This window comes from Citrus sinensis, chromosome 7, assembly GCF_022201045.2.
Source record: "Citrus sinensis cultivar Valencia sweet orange chromosome 7, DVS_A1.0, whole genome shotgun sequence".
Lineage (NCBI taxonomy): Eukaryota > Viridiplantae > Streptophyta > Magnoliopsida > Sapindales > Rutaceae > Citrus > Citrus sinensis.
The window spans coordinates 10,044,532-10,069,559 of NC_068562.1; the positions used below are offsets into that span (position 1 = coordinate 10,044,532).

General features: G+C 31.6%; 3 protein-coding genes across 3 annotated transcripts in view; all 3 read left to right on the forward strand.

The window, feature by feature from the left end:
* Window positions 1-19,750, forward strand: part of LOC107176192 (receptor kinase-like protein Xa21) — a 36,765-nt gene extending 17,015 nt beyond the window's left edge. Inside the window, exons 7-8 of the mRNA XM_052431258.1 lie at window positions 18,703-19,240; window positions 19,371-19,750. Coding sequence (XP_052287218.1) covers window positions 18,703-19,240; window positions 19,371-19,750 — 918 coding nt within the window. The remainder of the gene's footprint in view (window positions 1-18,702; window positions 19,241-19,370) is intronic.
* Window positions 11,874-13,669, forward strand: LOC127903764 (receptor-like protein 35). The gene is made up of 2 exons (XM_052444507.1): window positions 11,874-12,704; window positions 12,790-13,669. Exons 1-2 carry the CDS (start codon window positions 12,059-12,061, stop codon window positions 12,930-12,932), a joined length of 789 nt encoding a protein of 262 aa, XP_052300467.1. The 5' UTR covers window positions 11,874-12,058; the 3' UTR covers window positions 12,933-13,669.
* Window positions 19,751-23,602: 3,852 nt separating the features above from the next.
* Window positions 23,603-25,028, forward strand: part of LOC102612593 (protein MLN51 homolog) — a 62,444-nt gene continuing 61,018 nt past the window's right edge. Inside the window, exon 1 of the mRNA XM_052444504.1 lies at window positions 23,603-24,110. Coding sequence (XP_052300464.1) covers window positions 23,982-24,110 — 129 coding nt within the window. The 5' untranslated portion in view covers window positions 23,603-23,981. The remainder of the gene's footprint in view (window positions 24,111-25,028) is intronic.

Consider the following 25,028-nt stretch of genomic DNA (forward strand, 5'->3'; position numbering starts at 1 on the left):
TCTCAATCTCTCATTCGTTCATTCCTCTCTCAAATCTCAATCTCTCTCACTCGTTCCTCTCTCGATCTCTCACTCTCTTCAACTTCTCCTCTCAATCTCTCATCTATTCGACTGTTCCTCTCTCAATCTCTCTCACCCGTTTCTCACTCAATCTCTCTCACTCTCTCTTCAACTCTCTTGTAATTTCTCTTCTTCAAATCAGATCCTTCACGGCGTGGCTGTCATCACCTTCACGGTCTGCCTGTGTTTGTTTCATCACTCATCAGCATCAGCATCAGCATCACTCGTCTCATCTCTCACTCTGTCGCGGCCAGCAAAAGGGGGTGGATTTCGCGGCTGTGTTCTGTGGCATGTGGGGGTGGATTTCGCAGCTTTTGTATTTGTTTTAGAACCTGGAGTTGAAGTTATATGTTTTGTATTTGAAATTTTGTTGAACTAAACTAAAGCAATCTGGATTCTAGAAGCAATTTGGTTCTGGTTTGTGTAACTGTGTTCTTTTTTTTTCCCTTTTTTCCAGCAACTAAAAAATACTAATTTTTGAAGCGAATCTTCGACAATCAAAGAACAGGGTTGTGGATTTGCTTGTCTCGTATCCTTTAATTATTGTTCGGTTCTGAAAATAATTGTAATTTTAAGGATTTTCGATTATCTGGTTTTTTTTTAAGTGCAATTTCCCCTAGTTACAGTTTCAGAGTGAAGGGTTAATTGCAATTTCGAATTTTTTTATAAAATCTAAATTAAAAATGATTGATGGACCGTTTTCTTTGGAGAACTCACTGAAGTGCGGAGAGAGAATGAAAAGTGGGTGCATGGAGTGTGTGGGAAGGCTTGGGTGTAATTGAGATTTTGGTATGAGATAAAATAATCTAAGAATATGGTTGTAATAATTTTTCATACAGTGAAATTATTTTATCTTCTTGTCCTTGACGGCTGTAGCTTTTTACTTTAGAGTTTTTTAAATAAATCTTATTTTGTGTGATTGGTGTATTATCTATCTTTTTTATTTATTTATTATGTTTGACATATTGCTAGCAAAGGTATTGGGTGGGAACAAAAAAATTCCCAACAATTACCAATTGTTTTATAACTTTGTTATGAACAGAGCATGAAGGGACTCACTTATCTAGTAATTTTTTTTTTTTATGCTTTCGCTTCATTTGATTTCGTCTTGTCCTTCTCCTTTATAAAAGTTGTAAATGTTGTAGTATCGAGCTCATCACAAATATCATATTATGGCTAAGGAAGGAAGACAGTTCATTGGCTGCACTCAAGTGTATCAGTGTATTTGGATTCTAGACTGTTAGATGGTTGTTACAGATGTAAGGCCGTTGCTGTGTAAAGTATCCCATGCTGGCAAGTGCGCTATAACAGATTGCGGAGCTGGCACTAATTATTTTAAACTAATATTAGTAATTGGTCTAGAGTGATATGATTTATTCTATTAATAGCTCATTTGAGCTTTGAACCGGTAACGTGTATTGTACTTTTCTGTTACTTCGAATAAAGACAACCTGTAAGTGTGCTGTAACGTGCATTGTTCTTTTTTCTTTCACTTTCTCTTCCATTTTCCCGACTCTCAAACACCGTCAATCCTTGATTTTCTAGAGTATTAGCTGTCTATTTCTACAAACATAGAACTGCTGTTTGTTTGTTTCCAGAAACAATATGCTCCATCCCGTGGTCTCTTCATTTATTGGCTTGTTACTTGTGAACAGGAGGGCTAAATAAAGGGCAAATAAGATGCTGGGCCAATAGGCCCGACGTCACAGATCTTGAATTGATTGTCTCTTCTTTTCTCCACAAATCTTTGCTTAATTTTTATGTTCCCTCAACTTTATTTTCCCCTATTGTGCTAAAATTATTTTTTTTGATACTCTATGCAAAAATTATGATAAAAATGAATTAGTTTAGAACATCAATAAATTTTGATTACGCTATAGATAAGGACAATTACACTTACATCACTCTTATTTAGTTGAATTACTAATAAAATAATAAAATATGATTCTTAACCCTTGCAATTAAATGCTGGTGTTATTTGGTTTAGTTATAACGCCATGCAACAGGTCGTCTTGGTGGGTTCAAATTAATGTACGATCATTCTCAATTTTTAATAATTCGTAATTAAAAATTCCTATATCACAATTAGAATTTGCAAACATGCCAAAGTGAGTTAAATCAAACCTATAAATTCGAGGTCTACCACATGATGAATGCAATTAAAACATCCTCACTGGTCGCTAATTGATTAGTTGTTATTTTTTCAATTTCATTTTATATATCTTTGAAACTTCTAGTTTCCTAACATGTTATTCGCAATTCGTGTAAATTATTATTTTTTAGATATTAGAGCAACAACCAGTATAAAAATAAAATGCACTCTTCTAATGGAAATTTTTCTAGATGCTTCAATGGCAGAATCTCATTGGTCTATAACTTTCACACCTTAGATTCAAGATTCAATTTCAAACCAACGCCGAACAAACAGTATAAACCTTAATAAGTCTGTGGGTGTAGCCCAACAAACTTACTTCCGGCTCACCGAATAATCATCTCTTACGTTACGGCCATGGGACATTGGAATTGGATCAAACCACCGGAATGCACAGCAAAATTAACCCGAATAAACTAAATTAGATCCAACCAATTGAATAGGTTTGGTGTCACTCAGAAAACAAATAAATATATAAAACAACACAATTATCACACAGCTAAATAACACATTTAACATCAATTATCATCACTGAAAAGCACTAATGATATTTGATCTGTCTTTACTCAAACAGTTTCACTGGCACTATTATTGTAATGATTATTTAATGCCGTTCATTCCAGCTCGGTTTGGCTGTTAACTTTATTTAGTTATTTATGAGGGGATTCATTTCTCACCTGAAGCTAGAAATTTACGGATCCCTGGTGTTTGTTGATAGTGCCTTACATGATTACAAAAATGAACAATTTTTTTTTTTTTTTTGGGGCCAATTGCAGTTTTGATAACAACTAAAATCTGTGTGGTCCGGTTACCACAAAGCCTTGCCCCAGATCTCTGCCATTTTCTCCTCCGCCTCCATTTGGGGAAATTACGACTTACTTTTTGCAAGTTTTTCTTGAAATATTTATTTTGAGAAGAAAACCAACAATACATTTTATGATTTGGGCTGTTTCAAAGATCTTCGCTTGATGTCTCTGCTACTGGTTTTCAGCAGAGTGCCCAAAAATAATCAGTGCACGCACTGTAGGCTCTATTATTATCAGTAAAAAGCATTAGTGATATTTTGGGATCGACTTTTTTATTTGGGAGTGGAAGGATGCTTGAGAGAGTAGAGTGGTGCATCTTGTTCAAACATGCACCGTAGAGAAATTAGTTTAGGCTCTAACCATTGTAATAGTAGAGAAAAAAAATTAATTAAGAGTAATTTTATGACCTTTTAGAAATGAGTGAATTAAAATAATAAATTATAATTTGATAATTATCTTAATTAAAAAATGGGTGTTGAAATAAAATTAGTGAATTTAAATAGCCTGCCCAAAATCCAAACTCGCATACCAATAATTTTCTAATTTTACATAAAGTTTTTCTATATGTTTGATAAAATTTGATTCTCAATTGGTCTAATGGAGAAACAACCAGCCAAAAAATAAAATGAATGCGATTACATGGAAATTTGAAAAGAGCAGTAGATGACATTTATGTGCAAGCAAAATGCAACATTGCATTCTGTTTGTGGGATCCTGGAAAAAATAAAAGAAAGAAAACAGAGTAATATTTTTCTTTACGCCTGGCAGATTCTCGTTGGTTCATTTTTCTTTACGCCTTAGATTCTATGATTCAATTTCAATCAAATACGACAAACAAAAGAAGCCTTTAAGCCTGCAGCTGAAATAGATGGTACTTTAATTTTCAGCTGAACATATACATGGTAAGATTATTATTATTGAGCTTGATGAGGCTATAGAAAATTCAATATCGAGATCAGATAAGGGTCCAATAAATTATAAAAATATTGCAGCTCAAAGCCCATATGATCATGGGCCAGGCCACTACTTGCTCATACTTTGAATCAAAATTAGTGACGTTGGAAGCTGAAAGGGGCAAATGATGAAATGGGGTTCATCATATACTATGCCCAACGGGATAAGATCATCATTTAATTGCCTCCTCCTCTTGTCGATAGATATTTGCCGAATTTTTCTATTTAAAAAATATTATATTGGTTAATATAATTAGAAGTTTTACAAAATATAAGTATAATTTAAAAAAAAATTATATTTGTTAATCTAAATTTTCCATTTGGTGGTTGTGTTTGAAAAATTTTTTAGGTATATTCGGATATACTTTCTCATTATTTATTGATTTTGGACATTTAGACATACTAGTATTCAGTAGTCTTAGGTAATTAGCTAAGAAGTATACGTGACAAAGTATAACACGTGAAAAAATACACAACAAAATTATCAACAATTTCCCATTGACTTAGTCAACTCTCCATTGATTTCATTGACTTGGTCAACTTATGATCTAACTCAACAACTTGAAAATTAAATTATGCTAGTAATTCCGTAAAATTAAAATTTATCTCCCAAAATTGATAAATACTATGTCACTTTGTCAAATTACTTAGGATAAAAGTTATGTGGCTAAAAACTTTTTAAGATGAGTTGTATGCTAATTGAGAAGGACAAGACACAAAAGAATTCAATGAATGCTATATCACGCAACAATACTTGACTTTTTGTCTAAAAAAGGACTAAAGAAACATGCCAAGCAACAAATAAAAAGTTGATAGGCACTATTTAAATAGTATTAATATGGCAACAAAAAACATGCGAGCAAAGTAGACTATTCCTTTATTCTATAAATAGCTCATTTGAGCTTAGAACCTTTAAAGTGTGTCGTACGTTTCTCTTACTTCCAATAAAGATTTTCTCTATTCCCTTTTCTTCCACTTTCTCTTCCATTTTCACGATCCCCAAACACCATCAATCCATGATTTTCTAGAGTATTAGCTGTCTATTTCTACAAACATAGAATTGCTGTTTTAAGAAACAAAGTAGTCTGTCCTGTCACCCATGATTGCCTCTTTCTTTTCTCCACAAATTTTTGGTTAATTTTTATGTTCCCTCAACTTTTTTCCCCTTTAGCACCAAAATTCATTTTTGATACTTTATGCAAAAATTATGATGAAAATGAGTCACTTTAGAACATCAATAATTTTTTTTTACATCCAAGATAACGACAATTACACTTAGATCACTCTTACTTAGTTGAATTATATATGTAATAATGTTGCCTTAACAAAATATGATTCTTGATCGTTGTAATTACGAGCTGGTATTCTTTGGTTTTAGTAGTAGGGCTTATAACGCTGTGCAACAGTTATTGGTGGGTTCGAATTATTATACGATCATTCTAAATTCTTTACGGTACGTAATTAAAAATTCCTATATCACAATTAGAACTTACAAACAAGTCAAAGTGAGTTAAATCAAACGTATAAATTCGAGGTCTATTACAAACTTCTAAAAAAGATTTTCTCTGTTCTTTTTTCTTTCACTTTCTCTTCCATTTTGACAATCCCCAAACACTGCCAATCCTTGATTTTTTTAGTATTAGCTGTCAATTTCTACAAACACAGAACTGCTGTTTGTTTGTCTAATTACTTTCAAGAAACAAAACTGTTTGTCATGTGGTCTCTTCGTTTATTGGCTTGTGAGCAAATAAGATATTGGTTTAACAAAATCTAACCCGTCAGTATTCCATATCACATGATTAACGTATTTAAAAAATCTTAGCTGTTCCGTTGCTTGTTTTACAATTCTTTTATATATCTTTGAAACTTTCTGCTTCCTGACACATCATATTGTTCTCAATTCATCTAAATTATTTTTTTCTTTAAACACTGCAGCAACAACCGGTATAAAATAGAATGAACTCATTTTTCTCTTAACAAACTTAAAAGGTATTCCCCATCCCACGTGTCCCCAAATCTTCGTATTTCCAAACAAACCCCTGCCAAATAGAGAAGAGGATGGCTTTTATTGCAAACTGTATGAGCGTTATGGCCATGCATGGGACATTGGATCAAAATCAAACCAATGGATTGTAAAGCAAAATTACCGATTAAAAATTCAACCAATTGAATCGGTTTGGTGTCACTTAAAAAATAAACAATATATAAAACAACACAATTATCATTTTAATGAGCCACTGTTAAATTCATTCAGTCAGTATTTTTCTTTTCCCATTTTCAATGAATGCTTAATATAGAAAACAATCTGTCCCATTGAACACTGTTTAAATCATTCCCTAATTTGTTTAACACGCAAAGAATATTCTTATTCGGCTCGGCAGCCAATCCGTTAAAATTTGTTAAAATTTATTTAAGTGATGACTGTGATATGACTCGATCAATCGTTTAATTTGTATAATTTATAAAAATTTGAGCTTCAAGTAATGTAGATAGAATGGTTAATTATTTTAATATTCAGATAAATTGATATATGTCATTATATTATGAGTGGATGAAATATCCAATAGAAAAAAAAATGTTTGTATTCGTCATTTTTAGTGGGAATCTATTTAGTGTAACTTATCCATAAAAATGGTTGCCGACTTATCTTGTTTCTCATTTTGTTTAATTTTCATAAATTTGACTCACGATTAATTGTGAGTGAAGATTTTTTAGGAAAAAAATCTGGTCTTCTATTTATTTTGTAGGATTTAAAAGATTAAAAAACTTTAATACATATAATTTTATGTTCGAAACTAAATACTCGTAGCATTGCTGCTTCTATAAATAACTCATTTGCGCTTCCAACTTGTTATTTGTATTTTACGTTTTTGTTTCTCTTCATAACGATTTTATTTTTTTTCTTTTTTCCATTCACTTTTTCTTCCATTTTCCCGACTCCCAAACACCACTAATCCTTGATTTTCTAGAGTATTAACTGTCCGTTGGGTTAAGGATCGACAAAAATGTTATAACCTATAAAGCATGGATAATTAATTAATGGGAATGCACCTCTCATCTTTACCATTCTCTTTGTCATTGTCAGAATTCAGCTGTTTATTAATAAAGTGAATAAATTTATCTTTTAATAATATGTTTCTTGGCTGTTTTTTGTGTATTTTTGTGTGCAAATAGCATTATTCATTAGTAATTAGTTTGGAGTAGCTCATTTTAGCTTAGCTCATTTTATGTTTCTGTTAATCTTTAATAAAGATTTTCTCTTTTTTTTTTTTTTTTTTTCCTTTCACTTTCTCTTCCATTTTCCCCGACTCCCAAACACCACCAATCCTTGATTTTCCAGAGTATTAGCTCTCTATTTCGACAAACGCATAACTGTTGTTTGTCTAACTACTTTCAAGAAATAACGCAGTCTGTGGTTTATTGACTTGCGAACGGGGCTAATTAGTCACGGTCCGATTGTCTGACTTCTCCATTGACTCGGTCAATTCACGACCTTGACCTGCACAGTTGATACAAACGGACTTCTCCATTTGAGGTGCACAAAACTTTCTTGAGTCATTTTGTTTGGTGATGATGAATTGGATGTCAGTTCATGAGTTTCATGATGAAGAGGACCAAAAACATTATTTTATTATTTAAAGAAGACTAACGATTATTTCGATGGTCATTTTATTATTTTTTTAAAAATATCCAAATGGTGAAATTTTAAAGAATTAAGGTGCTTGACTTCTTTACACAGAATTACAAAGCAAAACAATTAAGAAATTAAATACTCGTCATCCAAGTGAGAAGAGATTGGGTTGTTGACACATTAAATAAAAGAAAAATCAATTAAAAGCACAACAATTCAATAATTTCATTCTCAATCATATCAAAAATAAAATTTACTGTACATTGTTGCTCGGTTCTGTAAAAAAAAAAAAATTATTAGGGATTTGCAGTTTTTTTTAGTGTAATTTTCGTTAATTACAGTTTGGTCTGAAGGGTTAAGCACATGGATCATAATCATATTATGGCCTAAGGAAGGAGCACAGTATTGGCTGCACTCAGTTTACAGAATATTTTGGGATTCAAAAAAATATGTTTTATGTATTAAAAAAGATTAAAAAAGAGTCTGCTACCTGTAACTATGTTTTATGTTTCTATTACTTTCTAATAAAGATTTTCTCTGTTTTTGTTTTTTTTTTTTTTTCCCCTTTTACCTTCTCTTCCATTTTTTTCCCCTAAGGAAGGAGCACAGTTCATTGGCTGCACTCAGTTTACAGAATATTTTGGGATTCAAGACTTTAGGTTGTTCCGGATGCAACTTGCAAAGGCTGTTGCTGTGTAACTGTATGCCATGCTGGCAAGTGTGCTATAACAGATTGTAAACTAATTAGTACTGGAAAATCCTATTTGCACAAAAAATTGCACAAAATAAAGAGAATGAGAATACTTGTGCAAAAAAAATAAGATTAATAAAGTGAATAAATTTATCTTTTAATAAAATATTTCTAGTCTTTTAGTGTTTTCGTGTATTTTTGTGTACGTGCAAATAACATTACTCACGAGTAATTATGTTTTACGTTTCTATTATTTTCTAATAAAGATTTTATCTGTTTTTGTTTTTTTCCCCCTTTTACCTTCTCTTCCATTTTTCCAACACCCAAACACTACTAATCCTTGTTTTTGGTTTTTTTTCCCCCTTTGGTCTAACTGCTTTCATGAAACAACATACTCTGCGGTTAAAATTAATTGATCATTTTATTTGCTGATAATGAATTGGTTGTCAAGTCATGAGTTTGATGATGCACAGGACGAAAAATGTTATTTTATTATTTAAAATATGACTAACAATTATGTTGATGGCCATTTTATTATTTAAAATATGCAAATGGAATCTTACCGAACTTTAGTGCTTGACTTCTTCATACAGTGCTTGACTTCTTTGTACAGAATTATAAAGTGAAAGAAATTACGAAATTAAATACTTTTCATGCGAGTGGGGGAGATTGGGAAGCGATTACATTACATAAAAGAAAAATAATATAAAAGTACAATAATAATCATCGATGCAAAAATTCTGTAAATTTATGAAATAACTATTGATTTCACTTTGGTAATTACTTTTTAAAAGTAACGTAAACATTTTTATTTTATTTGCATTCGAGCTTTCTTTCTTTTTCGCTGGCCTTTACACTTGACCGTATTTCATGGGGCATATTCAATCTGAATCCTCTGCAAGTTTGTGGCAGTTTGGTTAGTAACGAACTTTTGTAGAATTGCATGAAGATGACGCTTTTATAGACATTTTTTCTTTTTTCTTTTTTTCTTCAGTAAACATATTAAAAATTTAGTTTTTGTCATCATGACTATAACAGTAAAATGAAAATAGTACTCATTTCGACGATAGACAAAAATGTTGTACTCATCCCGATTAATGGGCCACTGATTTCGTCTTCTTAAAAAATTATTATTGCAGTGAGGTAATTGGATCAAAGATGGACGATTTCCATATTTGCCTAACCTAAGTGATAAGAATTTTCATATGAGACATAATCTGATTTATTTTGCTTGACTGTATTCCAAGAGACAGTCATATCTACTAAATGAAACAAATCTTGCTTTTCTAGAGAAATAATGCAACATGCAATTATGCATAAAGGTACGCATCCATGTGAGAAAGTTGACGAAAGCTTCTTTTTCAGTATTGGAAGTGCAATCCACAGCGGAACATTGGATAAAACCAATGGAATGTAAAGCAAAATTACCGATTAAACTAAATTGAAAATCCAACTAGTTGGATCAGTTCAGTGTCACTCAAATATATATATATATAACAACACAATTATCATATTAATGAGGCACTGTTAAATTTGAATATTTTTTTTTTCATTTTTAATGAATGCTTAATATGACAAACAATTTGTTCCATTGAGCACTGTTTAAGTCATTAAATGAAGATGAATACTTCTATACAAAACAATTATTCTCTTATTTATCTGACACACAAAGAACTTTCTTGCTCAGCTCGGCGGCCAATCCTTTAAAGTTTGTTAAAATTGAGTTAATTGATGAACGAGACATAACCCGATAAATCGTTTAATTTGTGTAATTGATAAAAATTTGAACTTCAAATAATATAGATAGAATGATTAATTTTTTTTCAATATTTAAATAATTGATATATGTCATGTTACAATGAGTGAAAGAATGAAGTGTCTGATAGAAAACACAATGTTTATGTTTGTATCAAAAATTTTAAGTGCGAATCTATTTAGTGTATAGGATATATATAAAAATAGTTACCAACTTCTCTTGTTTCTCATTTTGTTTAATTTTCATAATTTGACTAAGGATTAATTATGAGTCAACGGTTTATTAGAAAAATATGATCTTCCATTTACTATTAAAGATTAGCGTGATTTAATTATTTAATGGTCGTTCAATTTTATTGGTTACCAAATTCTCTAGGATCGCATGTAGATTATACTTTTATATATAAAAACAAACACTGTCAACAAGCATTAATGTCATTTGACGCATGAAAGACAATTAGTCCCATTTTTTGTCCTGTTTACTTGAACACCACTAATTCCACTAATTCCAACAATTTATCCAAAAAAATTAGTTACTCTTCTTTTTTTTCTTTTTTTTCCGATCTGTTAATGAATGCTCCTACTCCTATCGGTTCTATATCCAACTCGACCTCGGAAGCTAATTCGCGTTGCTATTCCTACTTTTCTTGTTATACTACTTAATGGCACTGGTGAAGCCTCGAATTATCAAACAAAAAGCAAAAATAGTTCAATATATGTTGTCCCACTGAGCATTGTTAAATTCATACGATAAAATGAGCACTTATATTAAAAAAACAATCAGTCTCATTACGTGCTCTTTCATTGACATAGGCAATTTGCTATCTAACTTGTGGCACTTTTATGAATTTTCAAGACGGGTGAATTTTTCAAATTTAAAAGAAAAAAAATACAGAAATGTAATTTCAATTTATCCAAAAATTTGAGTTTCAAGGAATACAGCATTTATTATATGTCATGTTAATATAGAGAAGAAAATTTTAAAAACTTCTTTTTGGATGAATAAAAGTATTTTCTGATAAATATTTCACAATCATATTTAAAAAATTTCACTCCTCTTGGTGCATAATTTAAGAATTTAACATTATAAATTAATCTTTTTAATCAAAGTAATAACCTCTCCTCGGTCTGCAAATGCTAAAATTTAATATTATATCCATTGACGATATTTGCTCCAAATTCACGAAAATAAAATTTCTAACAGAATTATGAAATTCGTTACTAGAAATTTGTATAAAAGTTGTGAGAATAGAGGGTTTGATCATAGGAAATTAATATATCCCTATCCGATGCAAAAATGATTGTAAAGAAAAACAAAAGTCACGGGCTTATTTAGAAAAAAGAAAAAATTACATTCCAATTTCCAGTTATTAACAAAGGATAGGCTTTGGTTGACTGAGGTCAGCCTTAACGCACACCGGTCTTTTTCTCCTCTACATCCTTAGAAATTTTGGTTTCACTAAAAATACTCGGTATATAGCAAACTTATAAGTGTTCTTGCATTACCAATCCAACTAAGCACACTGTCACGGGATGAGTGTTTTGCGCAGCTAACCCGTGCGGCACTTAGACAACTTTGCCGAATGTTGCTAAGTAAGCCTAGAGATTCTCGAACAAGAGAAGAGAGCAATTGAGCCAAAGAAACTTGTATTACACAAAGAGAGATTACAATGCTTGTTGGATACAAATGCTTAATGCCATCCCATATTTATAGGGGAGGCTTTGCCTAACTTTGCCTAACTTCACCTAACTTCACCTAACTTTGCCAAACTTGGTCAAACTCTAGAGTATTTTACAATTTCCTAGCTATTTGCATGTGCTGGAATTGTATAAAGTATTCTAGAATATTTACATGTTCACATGTGCTAGAGTTGCCTAGAACCTTCCGGAATTGGGCCAAGCTAGCACTCTTGGCCTTGTGTTGGCTCTCTAGCCCGAAATTGTGGGCAATTGGGCTAGCGAATTGGGCGGTCCGCAACAACACGCTTACAATATAAATACTCTCATCTCATGGAAAGAGTTCATTCTTTCAGGATGATGAGCAGATTTCTCTTACTCCGTTGTTTGATTCTTATTTCCTTATTTATCGCGGCAGCAGCAGCCAACACAAGTTCTACTATCACAGACCGAGATGCTCTGTTAGCCCTGAAAGCTCACATAACTCATGATCCGACCAATTTCTTGGCCAAGAATTGGAACACAAGTACTCCTGTCTGTAATTGGATAGGTGTCGCTTGTGATGTCCATAGCCATAGAGTCATAGTCTTGAATATTTCAAGCTTAAATCTCACAGGCACCATCCCTTCTCAACTTGGGAATCTTTCTTCTCTGCAATCACTCAATCTCAGTTTTAATCGACTTTCTGGTTCCATTCCCTCCGCCATCTTCACCATGTCTACACTGAAAAATGTTACCTTCCGTGAAAATCAGCTCTCTGGGCAAATTCCGACAAATATTTGTAGTAATCTTCCTTTTCTTGAATTTCTTTCTTTGACCGGAAACATGTTTCATGGAGGAATACCGTCCGCTCTATCAAAGTGCACATATTTGCAAAAATTAAGTTTGTCATACAATGATTTGTCGGGGGTCATACCTAAAGAAATCGGCAAGTTGACCAAACTCAAGCATTTATATCTTGGCTTTAACAGACTCCAAGGTGGTTTAATTATGAAAATTGTTGCATAAGTTGTAGTATGAATAATGTTCCATAATACAGTTTGCACACGTTGATTAATTTGCAGGAGAAATTCCTCGAGAGTTTGGCAATCTTACGGAATTGGAGTGGTTGGCGTTGGCAGGCAACAATCTCCAAGGCATGATTTTAAACTTTTTGAAATTTTATTTTAGCTATGCTTGCTTCTGTATTCATTCGCTTGTTCTTTGATTATGCGATGATTTATTGTTTTTCTTTCAGATAGAGATAAAGCTCCATGTCTCCCCTCACTCATTTCATTCTTTAATTTATGCAGATAAAAATTAAAAAAATGTTTTGTAATTTTCTTTTGTCATATTGCAACTTCCGTTTTGAAGCTCCCAATTAAGTCGATGAAAATGAATGATGTTTTATTCTTATTCTTGTCAGCCTAATTCGTATATAATTGAAGAGTAAATTGTTATTATGATATTCGTCAGCCAATAAATTCTTCTTCTTTTTCCCCCCAACATGAGTGATCAAATTGTTTGCGCATATATAAATGTACTTAATTTGCAGGAGGTATTCCGTGGGAATTGGAGAATCTTACAAAATTGGAGATATTACGGCTATTCCAGAATAACTTGACCGATAACTTTCTATACAATATATATACGAGACATCTTCCGCTTTTTATTAGAAATTATAAATTCAAGTGAAATCTTAATTAAAAGATTTCAAGTCTCTCATTATAAATTCTCATATGAGGATGTGTCGTTACCACTATCTAACGTTATTCCGTTTTTTTATTAGAAATTAGTTTGTGTTAATTCAAAATTCTGTAGCATTTAAAAAAAATTAAAAACACGTGGAATAAATTGTTAATCTTTCTTCTTTACTGAATTTGGATTTCTCAAAAATAATCTTGACAAGTATGCTTCACTAATGATACACATGTGTGACAACTTCATAAAATATTTTACAGGGAATCACTAATTATGTTTAAATAATTAGAGATGTCAGCAGTGATACATAATTTCTTAACAAGCACCATACTAAAAGAAATCAACAATTTTATTAATCTTAAGGAGTTACATCTTCAATGCAATTATAACATAAATTTTTAGTCATCAATCGCATAATATTTTATCTTAACGGATGATGTTCAGTCTTGGAATTTATAATATCTTGAAGGTTAGTAGCTTTGAAAATAAGAAATTGTTCATTTGCTAAAAAGTTAACTTAGTATTTTAGTTTTTCAATTGAAAATTTTGAAAAAAGTGTTGAGAACTGGCCCTCCTTAGTATTTCAGCGGATAAATATGAAAAAATGGGCTAGAAGAAATTATTTTACTGAAATAAGAGTTAGAAAAAGAGAAGTACAATACTCATGACTTAGGCTTGCTGTGTGTGCTTATTCTACTTGGGCTTTGGACTTGATTACACGGTCGAAAGCTTACACATGTTATAATAATGGGCTTTTGCTTTCACCGCACATCTGATAATTTCCTAACCTTCCAATTAGGTTATGGCAATTTAAATATAAATAATAAAGCATACTAAAGCTAGCATTGATGTATGGATGAGTGGCGTCAAAAGTGTATCGGTTTTCATGTATTATTTATTCTCTGAAACAAATCTGAATACAATTCTTTCAAAATACCGATGAAATAGAACATGAAATCGAAAATATTTTATTGCGATGAGAATTCATATATTCATTCTAGTAGAACATATAAAATAGACTATAAATTTATTATTCTTTGAAACAAACCTGATTATAATTCCTTCAAAATTAAGTTTGTCATTAAATGATTTCTCAGGAGCCCTACCAAAAGAAATCGGGAATTTGACCAAACTCAAGCATTTATCTCTCTACAGTAACAGGCTCCAAGGTGCGCATGATCACAGAGTTTAATTATGAAAATTGTTGCATAAGTTGTAGTATGAATAATGTTCCATAATACAGTTTAGACACGTTGATTAATTTGCAGGCGAAATTCCTCGAGAGTTCGGCAATCTTGCGGACTTGGAGTGGATGTCGTTATGGGAAAACAATCTCCGAGGTATGATTCTAAACTTTTTGCGTTTTTTATTAGAAATTAATTTGTGTTAATTCAAAATTCTGTAGCATCTAAAAAAATTAAAAACACATGGAATAAATCGTCAATCTTCTAATTTGGATTTCTCAAAAATTATCTTGACAAGTATGCTTCACTAATGATATACATGTGTGATAACTTCATAAAATATTTTACATGGAATCACCAATTACGTTTAAATAATTGGAGATGCCATCAGTGATACATAATTTCTTAACAAGCACCTTATTAAAAGAAATCAACAATTTTATTAATCTTAAAAGTTACACCTTTACTACAATTATGAAATAAATTTGTAGTCATCAATCGCATAATATTTTATCTTAACGGATGATGTTCAGTCTTGGAATTTATAATACCTTGAAGGTTAGTAGCTTTGAAAATAAGAAATTGTTCATTTCCTAAACTTAGTATTTAAGTTTTTCAATTGAAAATTTTGAAAAAAGTCTTGAGAACTGCCCTCCTTAGTATTTCAGCGGATAAATATGAAAAATAGGCTTGAAGAAATTATTGTTGTGTGTGCTTATTCTACTTGGGCTTTGGGCTTGATTACACGGTCGAACACTTACACCTGTTATAATAATAGGCTTTTACTTTCACCACACGTTTGATAATTTCTTAACCTTCCCAATTAGGTTATCGCAATTTATATATAAATAACTAAAGCATACTAAAGCTAGCATACAGGACTCATGACTTAGGTTTGCTGTGTTACCTATTACACATATGTAATTTGCAGGAGCAATTCCACGGGAGTTGGGAAATCTTACAGGATTGGAGATCTTAGATATGTCTGAAAATTTTTTAACTGGTATCACTCCATCTATCTACAAATTGCTTTTCTCTATTAAATTTGGAACTACAAATTGCTTTTCTCTATCTACAAATTGATTACACACGGTTGAACACTTACACCCCCCGACATAGGCTTTTAGGGATGAGTGACGTCAAATGTGTATCTGCTTTTATGTATTATTATTCTTTAAAACAAATCTGATTATAATTCTTTTAAAATATTGATGAAATAGCACGTGAAATCGGAAAATATTTTACTGCGATAAGAATTCATATATTCATTGTACTAGCACATATAAAATAGACTATAAATTTAGTTCCAAAATACATTCTTATCTTCATATAAATTTTACATTATTAATTTAAATTAATATTAAAATATGTTGTTTCTTTCACTATGTTATTTTATTTACACAATAATGTGACTATTGGAATTAATAATACTTATAATTATTTTGTAAAAATATAAATTTAATACTTTGTTAACATTTTATCTACATATAATAATTAAACTGAAACTTGTACTTAAAAAATTCTAGTTACGCATATTCATTTCATGACATAAAAGTGTATATTTATGCTAATTTACCATTATCAACAAAATGCTTGAGACAAATAATCTAATTTAAATTCTATATTTAAAATAATTGCATTTATTATATTTTGAAAAAAATTTATTTGCAATTATTTTAAATCGTTGGATTCAATTTTTCGTTGTTATTAAAGTCAAAGGGTATAAATGTATAATAGTCAAAAACAGATTTGTATGATCATTTTTCAATGTATAAATTTTCTTAGTTAGTAGGAAAATTAGAAATTGTTGATTTACTCATAAATAAATATAATGTTTAGCATTTCAATTTTGGAAAACTTGAACTAAATGTTGATAACTTCGAATCGGTCGAGCCGAGTTTCTCTTCCTTGACCCACGGACCCATTGAAAGTTCTATTCGAATTGAGTTTCCCGGTGCTTATAAAAAGCATTTCTTTTCCTTGTCGCAGTAATTTATTCATAAATGAGTTGATTAGCATAGAAGTTACCTGAGAGTCTGAGGCCATGCTAGTAGGAGAAATTTGAAAAGAAATTATTTTATTGAATTAATTTATTTTATCTTGTTGTAATTGAAATACTACTTTTTTTTGGGCTGTCACTTGGGCTTGATTTACTTTAATAGTAGCAGCCACCCACTCAGGCGTTTTTTACTTCTCACCACACAATTTGATCTTTTAATTTGTTTTAACCACAAAATCTATCTATTTCTCACCTATTGCTTACTTAAATTGCATACATATTTTACCTACTAATTTTTATAAATATTAGTCAAATATATTTTATTACGTTTCTCTCGTAACTACTCCAAATGTGTACTATTAATACTTAACCCTCCCTTTTAATTTACCGTGCAATCTATCTATCACTTAAGTCACATATATATTTTACCCCAAAAAATATAAAAATAAAAGAAAAAGAATATGCGTAGCAATTTGCATATAACTAACAAAGCATTGACGGTGTGTAGCTTTCAATACTTCACGAGTGGCTTTTCTTGTGTGTTAGTACTTGTAATAATTGTGTAGCGTATAAATGACATTTTATTATTAAAGTGCGTCCATTTTTAGATATTACTTATTATTTGAAAAATAATCTGAATATAATTCTTTTAAAATGCAGGGGAGATACCGCTTGAAATCGGTAATCTCCGAAATTTGAAGGACTTGATCCTTAGTGAAAACAAATTAGTTGGTATTGTCCCATTTGCAATCTTTAATGTGTCAACGCTCAAATTACTTCAGCTTCAAAATAATTCTCTCTTGGGATGTCTTTCGTCCATCGCAAACGTCCGACTACCAAATCTTGAAGAGCTTGATTTGTGGGCTAATAATTTCAGTGGCACAATTCCTCATTTCATCTTTAATACTTCTAAGCTCTCTAGACTAGATTTGAACAGCAACTCATTCTCCGGTTTTATTCCCAACACATTTGACAACTTAAGAAACCTTGAGTGGCTTAGTTTACGAGATAATTATTTGACATCTTCAACTCCAAAATTGAGCTTTTTATCCTCGTTGTCAAATTGCAATTCTTTAAGATTTATTGACTTATCAGATAATCCACTGGATGGCATTCTTCCTAAGACGTCTATCGGTAATCTTTCTCATTCTTTGAAAGAATTTTACATGTCCAATTGTAATGTTAGTGGCGGCATCCCTGAAGAGATCAGCAACTTGACCCACTTGACAACCATTATTTTAGGAGGCAATAAATTGAATGGATCAATTCCGATTACTCTCGGCAAATTACAAAAGCTTCAAGGTTTGGGTCTTGGAGATAACAAATTAGAAGGATCAATCCCAGACGATATTTGTCGTTTGGCTGAACTGTATAGATTGGAGCTGGGCGGCAATAAGCTTTATGGATCAATCCCTACATGCTTCGGTAATCTGGCTTCTCTGAGGATACTGTCGTTGGGTTCCAATAAGTTAACTTCTATTCCCTTAACTTTTTGGAACCTTAAGGATATCTTGCAACTCAACTTTTCATCAAATTTTTTGACCGGCCCACTCCCATTAGAGATTGGAAATTTGAAGGTTTTGATTGTAATTGATTTTTCGATGAATAATTTTTCAGGCGTTATCTCAACAGAAATTGGAGGCTTAAAAAATCTAGAATATCTCTTCTTAGGATATAATAGATTGCGAGGATCGATTCCTGATTCATTTGGTGATTTGATAAGTTTGAAATCTTTGAATTTGTCCAATAATAATCTCTCTGGGGCTATTCCTACATCTTTAGAGAAACTCTCATATCTTGAAGACCTAAATCTTTCTTTCAACAAGCTAGAAGGAGAAATTCCTAGGGGAGGATCTTTTGCAAACTTCTCAGCTGAATCATTTGAGGGAAATGAATTATTATGTGGTTCACCCAATTTACAAGTCCCGCCATGCAAAACTAGCATCCACCATACATCATGGAAAAATTCTCTTCTCCTAGGGATTGTCTTGCCATTGAGTACTACATTATTGATAGTAGTCATTTGGTTGATCCTAAGATATCGACAGAGAGGAAAACAACCATCGAATGATGCTAATATGTCACTAGTAGCAACGTGGAGAAAATTTTCATACCTAGAACTTTGTCGAGCAACAGACGGATTCAGTGAAAACAATCTAATCGGCAGAGGAGGTTTTGGCTCTGTTTATAAGGCAAGACTTGGGAACGGGATGGAGGTTGCAGTGAAAGTTTTCAATTTGCAATGTGGAAGAGCGTTCAAGAGTTTCGATGTTGAATGTGAAATGATGAAAAGTATTCGCCATCGAAATCTTATCAAAGTTATTAGTAGTTGTTCAAATGAAGAGTTTAAAGCATTGGTATTAGAATACATGCCTCATGGAAGTTTGGAGAAGTATCTGTATTCAAGTAATTGCATTTTGGATATTTTTCAAAGATTGAACATAATGATAGATGTTGCATCAGCTTTAGAATATCTGCACTTTGGTTGTTCAGCTCTAGTAATTCATTGTGACTTAAAGCCCAGCAATGTATTGTTAGGCGATAATATGGTTGCTCATTTGAGTGATTTTGGCATCGCGAAGCTCTTAATTGGAGAAGATCAATCTATGACTCAAACGCAAACACTTGGCACAATCGGCTATATGGCACCAGGTTTGTTCAATATAAAAATTTTCTATTTCTTGTAAACTTCCTAATAAGTTATTTATGTTTCATGATCTTCATTAGATGAGGAAATTCTTATTAATGATATATCTTACTATGTAACTATTGCAATTCATAGAGTATGGAAGAGAAGGACGAGTATCCGCAAATGGAGATGTTTATAGCTTCGGGATTATGTTAATGGAAACCTTTACTGGGAAGAAACCCACAGATGAAATTTTTAACGGAGAAATGACATTAAAGCATTGGGTTAATGAACTGCTACCCATTTCCACTATGGAAGTTGTTGATGCTAATTTACTAAGGCAGGAGGACATACATTTTGCCGCAAAAGAGCAATGTGTGTCATTTATCTTCAATTTGGCTATGGCGTGCACTGTGGAATCTCCTGAGCAGAGAATCAATGCAAAAGAAATTGTAAAAAAGCTTTTAAAAATTAGAGACTCATTACTTAGAAATGTTGGAGGCATATGTATAAGACAATCAAATTTAAATTGATTCTGCCCCTCCTTAATTGCTTGCTATCCTTTTCAGAAACTTGAACGGTTATCCTTCATACAAGTTTCGTTGATATGTTTTGTTATTGCTCTTGCTCATGTTTATTTCTCTGTTTCTTTAATTTGCATGCATGTATTTTTCTTGCTCCTTTATGTTTTTGTTGGTTTGTATGTAGTTTGTTTTTGGGGGTAAGGTTGATTATGTCCTCCCCTAATTAGACGTATCCTTTTTATTTTTATTCAATAAAGCTTCTGTAATACTATCAAGGTTCATCAAAAGAAAATTTTAAATTAATTTTCTTTTCTATGTTAGATAATGAAATTCTAATCTTCATAGTGAATAACTTCAATAATAAAGTGTAAGAGTATTAGTAGTTATGGTTGTTTTCTGAACCTGGAGTCAAGAGCAATTTAACAGCAACAAACAAGTCTCTTGTATAATAGGAAAAATTCTTTTCATTAATCTTATTTGTCTACATGTTCTCCAATTTTCTCCATTAATCTTCGCTCAAGGTTTCATGCTTCCTCTTTGATAAAGGAAAATATTACTCGTGAATATTTCAAATTTTCAATTTGACATGAGCGACTGTTTGCCAGCCATTTGATAAAATGGATATGAGTGGAGTTTTCAATCATTACCTCCTCCAAAATCCTTACAACACCACTTTTTAATTTTATTTTTTATAATCCATTCAGTTTAATTTAAAAAAATAAATCCATTTGTGGAATTTAATCTTTTTCTCATAAATTTCAACCTAAAAAATATATTTCTCTTAAATTTTTATTACAAAATATTTACAAGTTCTAAACTATTAAATTATTTTCTTCTTATTATATAGTTTATATCTCCATAACTCTAAACTCCTATAATTTTTTTAAAAAATATTTTTTAATTTAAAATATAAATATAAAATATAGAATGGAGTGAGAATAAAAAAACTTGTTAAAAGAATAATTCATTTAAGTATTTAACTGAATTTTAAATTAAAATAAGAAATAAATTAATTTATTTTTATTAGTTAAGTAATTTTCAATTGAAAAAAAGCTTTTAGTAATATTATTGAAATATGATTAAAATTCTTATGAATTAAACATTTCGTATAAATACTAGTGATAATTACAGAGAAAGTATGATGAAGTGAAAAAACTTAAATATAAATACTCTAGTATAATTTTACACATGCAACTTATGAACCAGTGATCTTTAGAGCATCATAAAATTGTTTTAACACAATTAATTGGTTTGAAAAATTGCCAATAATGTCTACAATGGGATTTAAAAGATTAAACTACATATATAAGACATGATATCATTTAAGACGACTTACAGATTATGAGAAATATTTTGATCTTCCAAATATTTAAAATGTCAATTAGACTGAGTCTATGCAATGAAAATTTCAAATAAAAAATAAACCCTTTATCTTCTTTTAATCATAAGTGTGATCTTAATCATTAAAGTCATTTAATGTCCATTACTTATTCATTTTTTTAATTACCTAAATGACATTGAAAACTCTACTCAATATTAATTCATTCAAATGTTTTGTTTTAAGGTAATCGGAAACTGCAAATGAAACAAATGCTTGAAATCACAAACGGCCTAAAATTAGATTTTCATTTTTCAATGTTGCAGTGACTTTGATCTTGATATTGAAAATTTATTTGTAACTCATATAAAGGCCTCAATTTTATCATAATTGGTTAGTAAGGCTACGTAGGGAGCATGGATAAATTTTGGGATTGGATTATATTTTTGGAACTAAAAAATTAATTTCATCCAATGTTATGTTTGGCTGTCAGAACTAGCAACTTAGTCTAAAATTATTGAAATTATTAATCTTTTATATTATAATCTTTTCGTTCCCACTTTAAATATTATTGGTAGCTTAAATCATTTTTTAAAATTAAATATAAAAATTAATTTAATTAAATATAAAAATCATTTAAATTAAATATAAAAATCATTTAAATTAAATATTAACATTAATTCATAATTTTTACCTAGAATTTTATACTATATTAAATACTAAAATTATATTCGATAATGTATTATCATTTATTTAATAAATGTTTAGGTTTTAGTATGTTATATTATTATTTAAATTAATTTTTTATTTACATATAAACATAAATTATTATTTACTAATTTAAATTTATTATAATTAGTTAAATAATAAAACATAAATGATTATATTGAAAATATAAATAGTATTCTAATGTATTATAGTCTAAATCTTACCCCTATGAGATTATTTTATACACCTTTTATTATATTAACCACATTTATAATGCAGTGCAATGTAACAAAAAATTATAACCAAATATGAGTTAGCATGAAAATAATATTTTAGTGCAATATAATACAATGTAATGTAAGCTAACAAATGGATATTTAATGGAAGCAAAAATTGCATATGGCTTGTGGGTCTCTTAAAAGACAATGAATAAACCAATATGATACACTGATTCTGTCATCTTTAATGGTGTCTTTACTAAATGGGAATCAGAATAAGTTAGAATTGGAATGAGCTTGAATCGAAATAAGGAATTAGAATAAAAATGAATTGTTTATTTAATTTGTATGAATCAGAATCGGAATAAATTTTACTCAAATTAATATGTTTATTTTCTCTTAAAATTATAATGCACTATTACAAGTTACTAAAAAATCATTTGGTAATTGTTGTCTCTACTACCACTACTACTACCACAACTACTACTACTACTACCACTACTACCACTACTACTACCACTACTACTAGTACTACTACTACTACCACGACTACTACTACTACCACGACTACTACTACTACCACGACTACTACTACTACCACGACTACTACTACTACCACGACTACTACTACTACTACTACTACCACTACTACTACCACTACTACTACTACTACCACTACTACTACTACTACCACTACCACTACTACTACTACTACTACTACTACCACTACTACTACTACTACCACCACTACTACCACTACTACGACCACTACTACCACTACTACCACTACTACCACTACTACTACTACTACTACTACTACCACTACTACTACTACTACCACTACCACTACCACTACTACTACTACTACTACTACTACCACCACTACTACTACTACTACTACTACCACTACCACTACTACTACCACTACTACTACTACTACTACTACTACCACTACTACCACTACCACCACTACCACCACTACCACTACTACCACTACTACTACTACTACTACAGTCTCTCATTTTCTATTTCTAATTTGATGTGGGTCTTACTATTTGGATTCCAATTCTTATATTTATTTGTGAGACAAAATTATGGTGCAACTGTAGTACCATTGGATTCAGCTACAGTTATCATCATGACTTGATATAATGATTAAAAGTAATTGTGGTACATTTATTTATGAAGTAAAATGATGTTAATAATTTCGATTTCCAATTCGAGAAGTAAACACATCATAATATTTTTTTAGATGCTTCTATGCCATAATCTCATTGGTCCATTTTTCTTCACGCCTTAGATTCAACTTCAAGATTCAAGATTCAAGATTCAATTTGAAGCAAACACAACTACAAAACAAATATAATAAGCGTTAATAAGCCTGTGGCTGACTGGCTGTGGCCAAGCAAATGTACTACCTCATAGTGATTAGTGACCGTATCATATCTTATTATCTTACGCCAGAAGCTAAACAATGTTCCCATTCCACGTGTCACTCTCTGACCAATCCCCGAACTTTCTTCATATTTCCAAAGAAACCCTCACCAAGTCAAGATAATTACCTTCACTCTACTCATATAAATACTGTCCTCCATTCGACTGATGTCTGATGACGACATATCCTTAGTCTTTATTTAAAAGGGGAAATTATAAAAAATTCTCCTCGTTCCCTGAAAATCTAGGGTTTCTCAAGAATCGCTAAACCTAGGTCCCAATCCTTCAAAATCTCAATTTAAACTCTCTAGGGTTTCAATTGTCGAGCATTCGCTTCAAAATTTAGTATTTTTTAGGGGATTTTGCTTGTCTCGTATCCTTCAATTGTTGTTCGGTTCTGAAAATAATTTGGAATTTTAGGGATTTTCAGATTATTTGGTTTTGCTTGAGCGCAATTTCCTCTAGTTACGGTTTCAGTTTGAAGGGTTAAGTGCGATTTCGAATATTTTTATAAAATTAAAATTAAAATTCATAAAACGATTGGGCGTTTAATAATTAATTGATGGCTAGCGATACTACAACGGCGGCCGCAGCTGCGGAAGAAGCAGAGGCGGTGGAGGAGTATGATAGCGATCCAGATGAAGTGAAACGCTCTCTTGCGATGCGCAGAAGGGAAGCCAGCGATGAGGAGGTTGAGGAGGATAAAGATTCAGAGCTTCCAATAGTTCAAAGTGTCCACATTCCTGCGGGAAGCCGAGGCTGTGGATGAGTATGAGAGCGATCCAGATGAAGTGAAACACTCTCTCATTATGCGCAGAAGGGAAACAAGCGAGGATGATGAGGAGGAGACATAATTTGAGCGTCGAATGAATTGAAGGGTCCAGATTCACTCTTACATTGAATCTGATGGCCAAGGTGGTGCTCCAGCTGAGTATGATGATGAAGAAGAAGAAGAGGAACATGACAGAGAATTAGAAGAAGAAGATGAAGAAGGGGATGTTTATGAGGCTGTAGAGGAAGAAGAAGTTTATGAAGAAGAGGAGAGGAATGATGGGGCTGTTAAAGTCAAAGGAATAGAGGGTAATGATGCATGAGGAGTACGGAGGGTGCAGTGGAAGTGAGTAAAGGGAATAATGATAATCGCAATGGTGCTAAAAGAATGATGCAGCAGAGGAGGGAATGGAGGAAGAGAAGAAGGAGAGTAATGAGCCTTTTGCACAGCAGCTGGGGCTTTTTATATGGGACAATGTTGCAGGTCGACACAGGTATTATTTGATTTGAGTGACAATTTATAAATAGCTAATAGCTATGGGACAATGTTGCAGGTCGACACAGGTATTATTTGATTTGAGTGACAATTTATAAATAGCTAATAGCTTTACTTTCATTAGGGCTTGTCAATTAATCCAGTCTCAAGTTTTGGTGCTGTATAATGATTGTTTGCTGGAATCTGTGTAGAAGGCTTTTGGCCTAGTAGGTTGAAAGGAGAGAAAGTTCTCAAATAAACATCTGTGCTTTGTGGAATATAATTAATAGGTACAAAGCATACTAAATTACTTGACAGATAGATGCCGAGCTAATCATGGGCTATGATAGCATTATCCGTGCT

What these genes read in the sequence shown, in the direction of transcription:
- LOC127903764 (XM_052444507.1), top strand. Translation starts at nt 12,059, where the DNA reads ATGGAAAGAGTTCATTCTTTCAGGATGATGAGCAGATTTCTCTTACTC. An exon ending in TGGCTTTAACAGACTCCAAG is followed by an intron (nt 12,705 to 12,789) that starts GTGGTTTAATTA and finishes ATTAATTTGCAG; the next exon opens with GAGAAATTCCTCGAGAGTTT.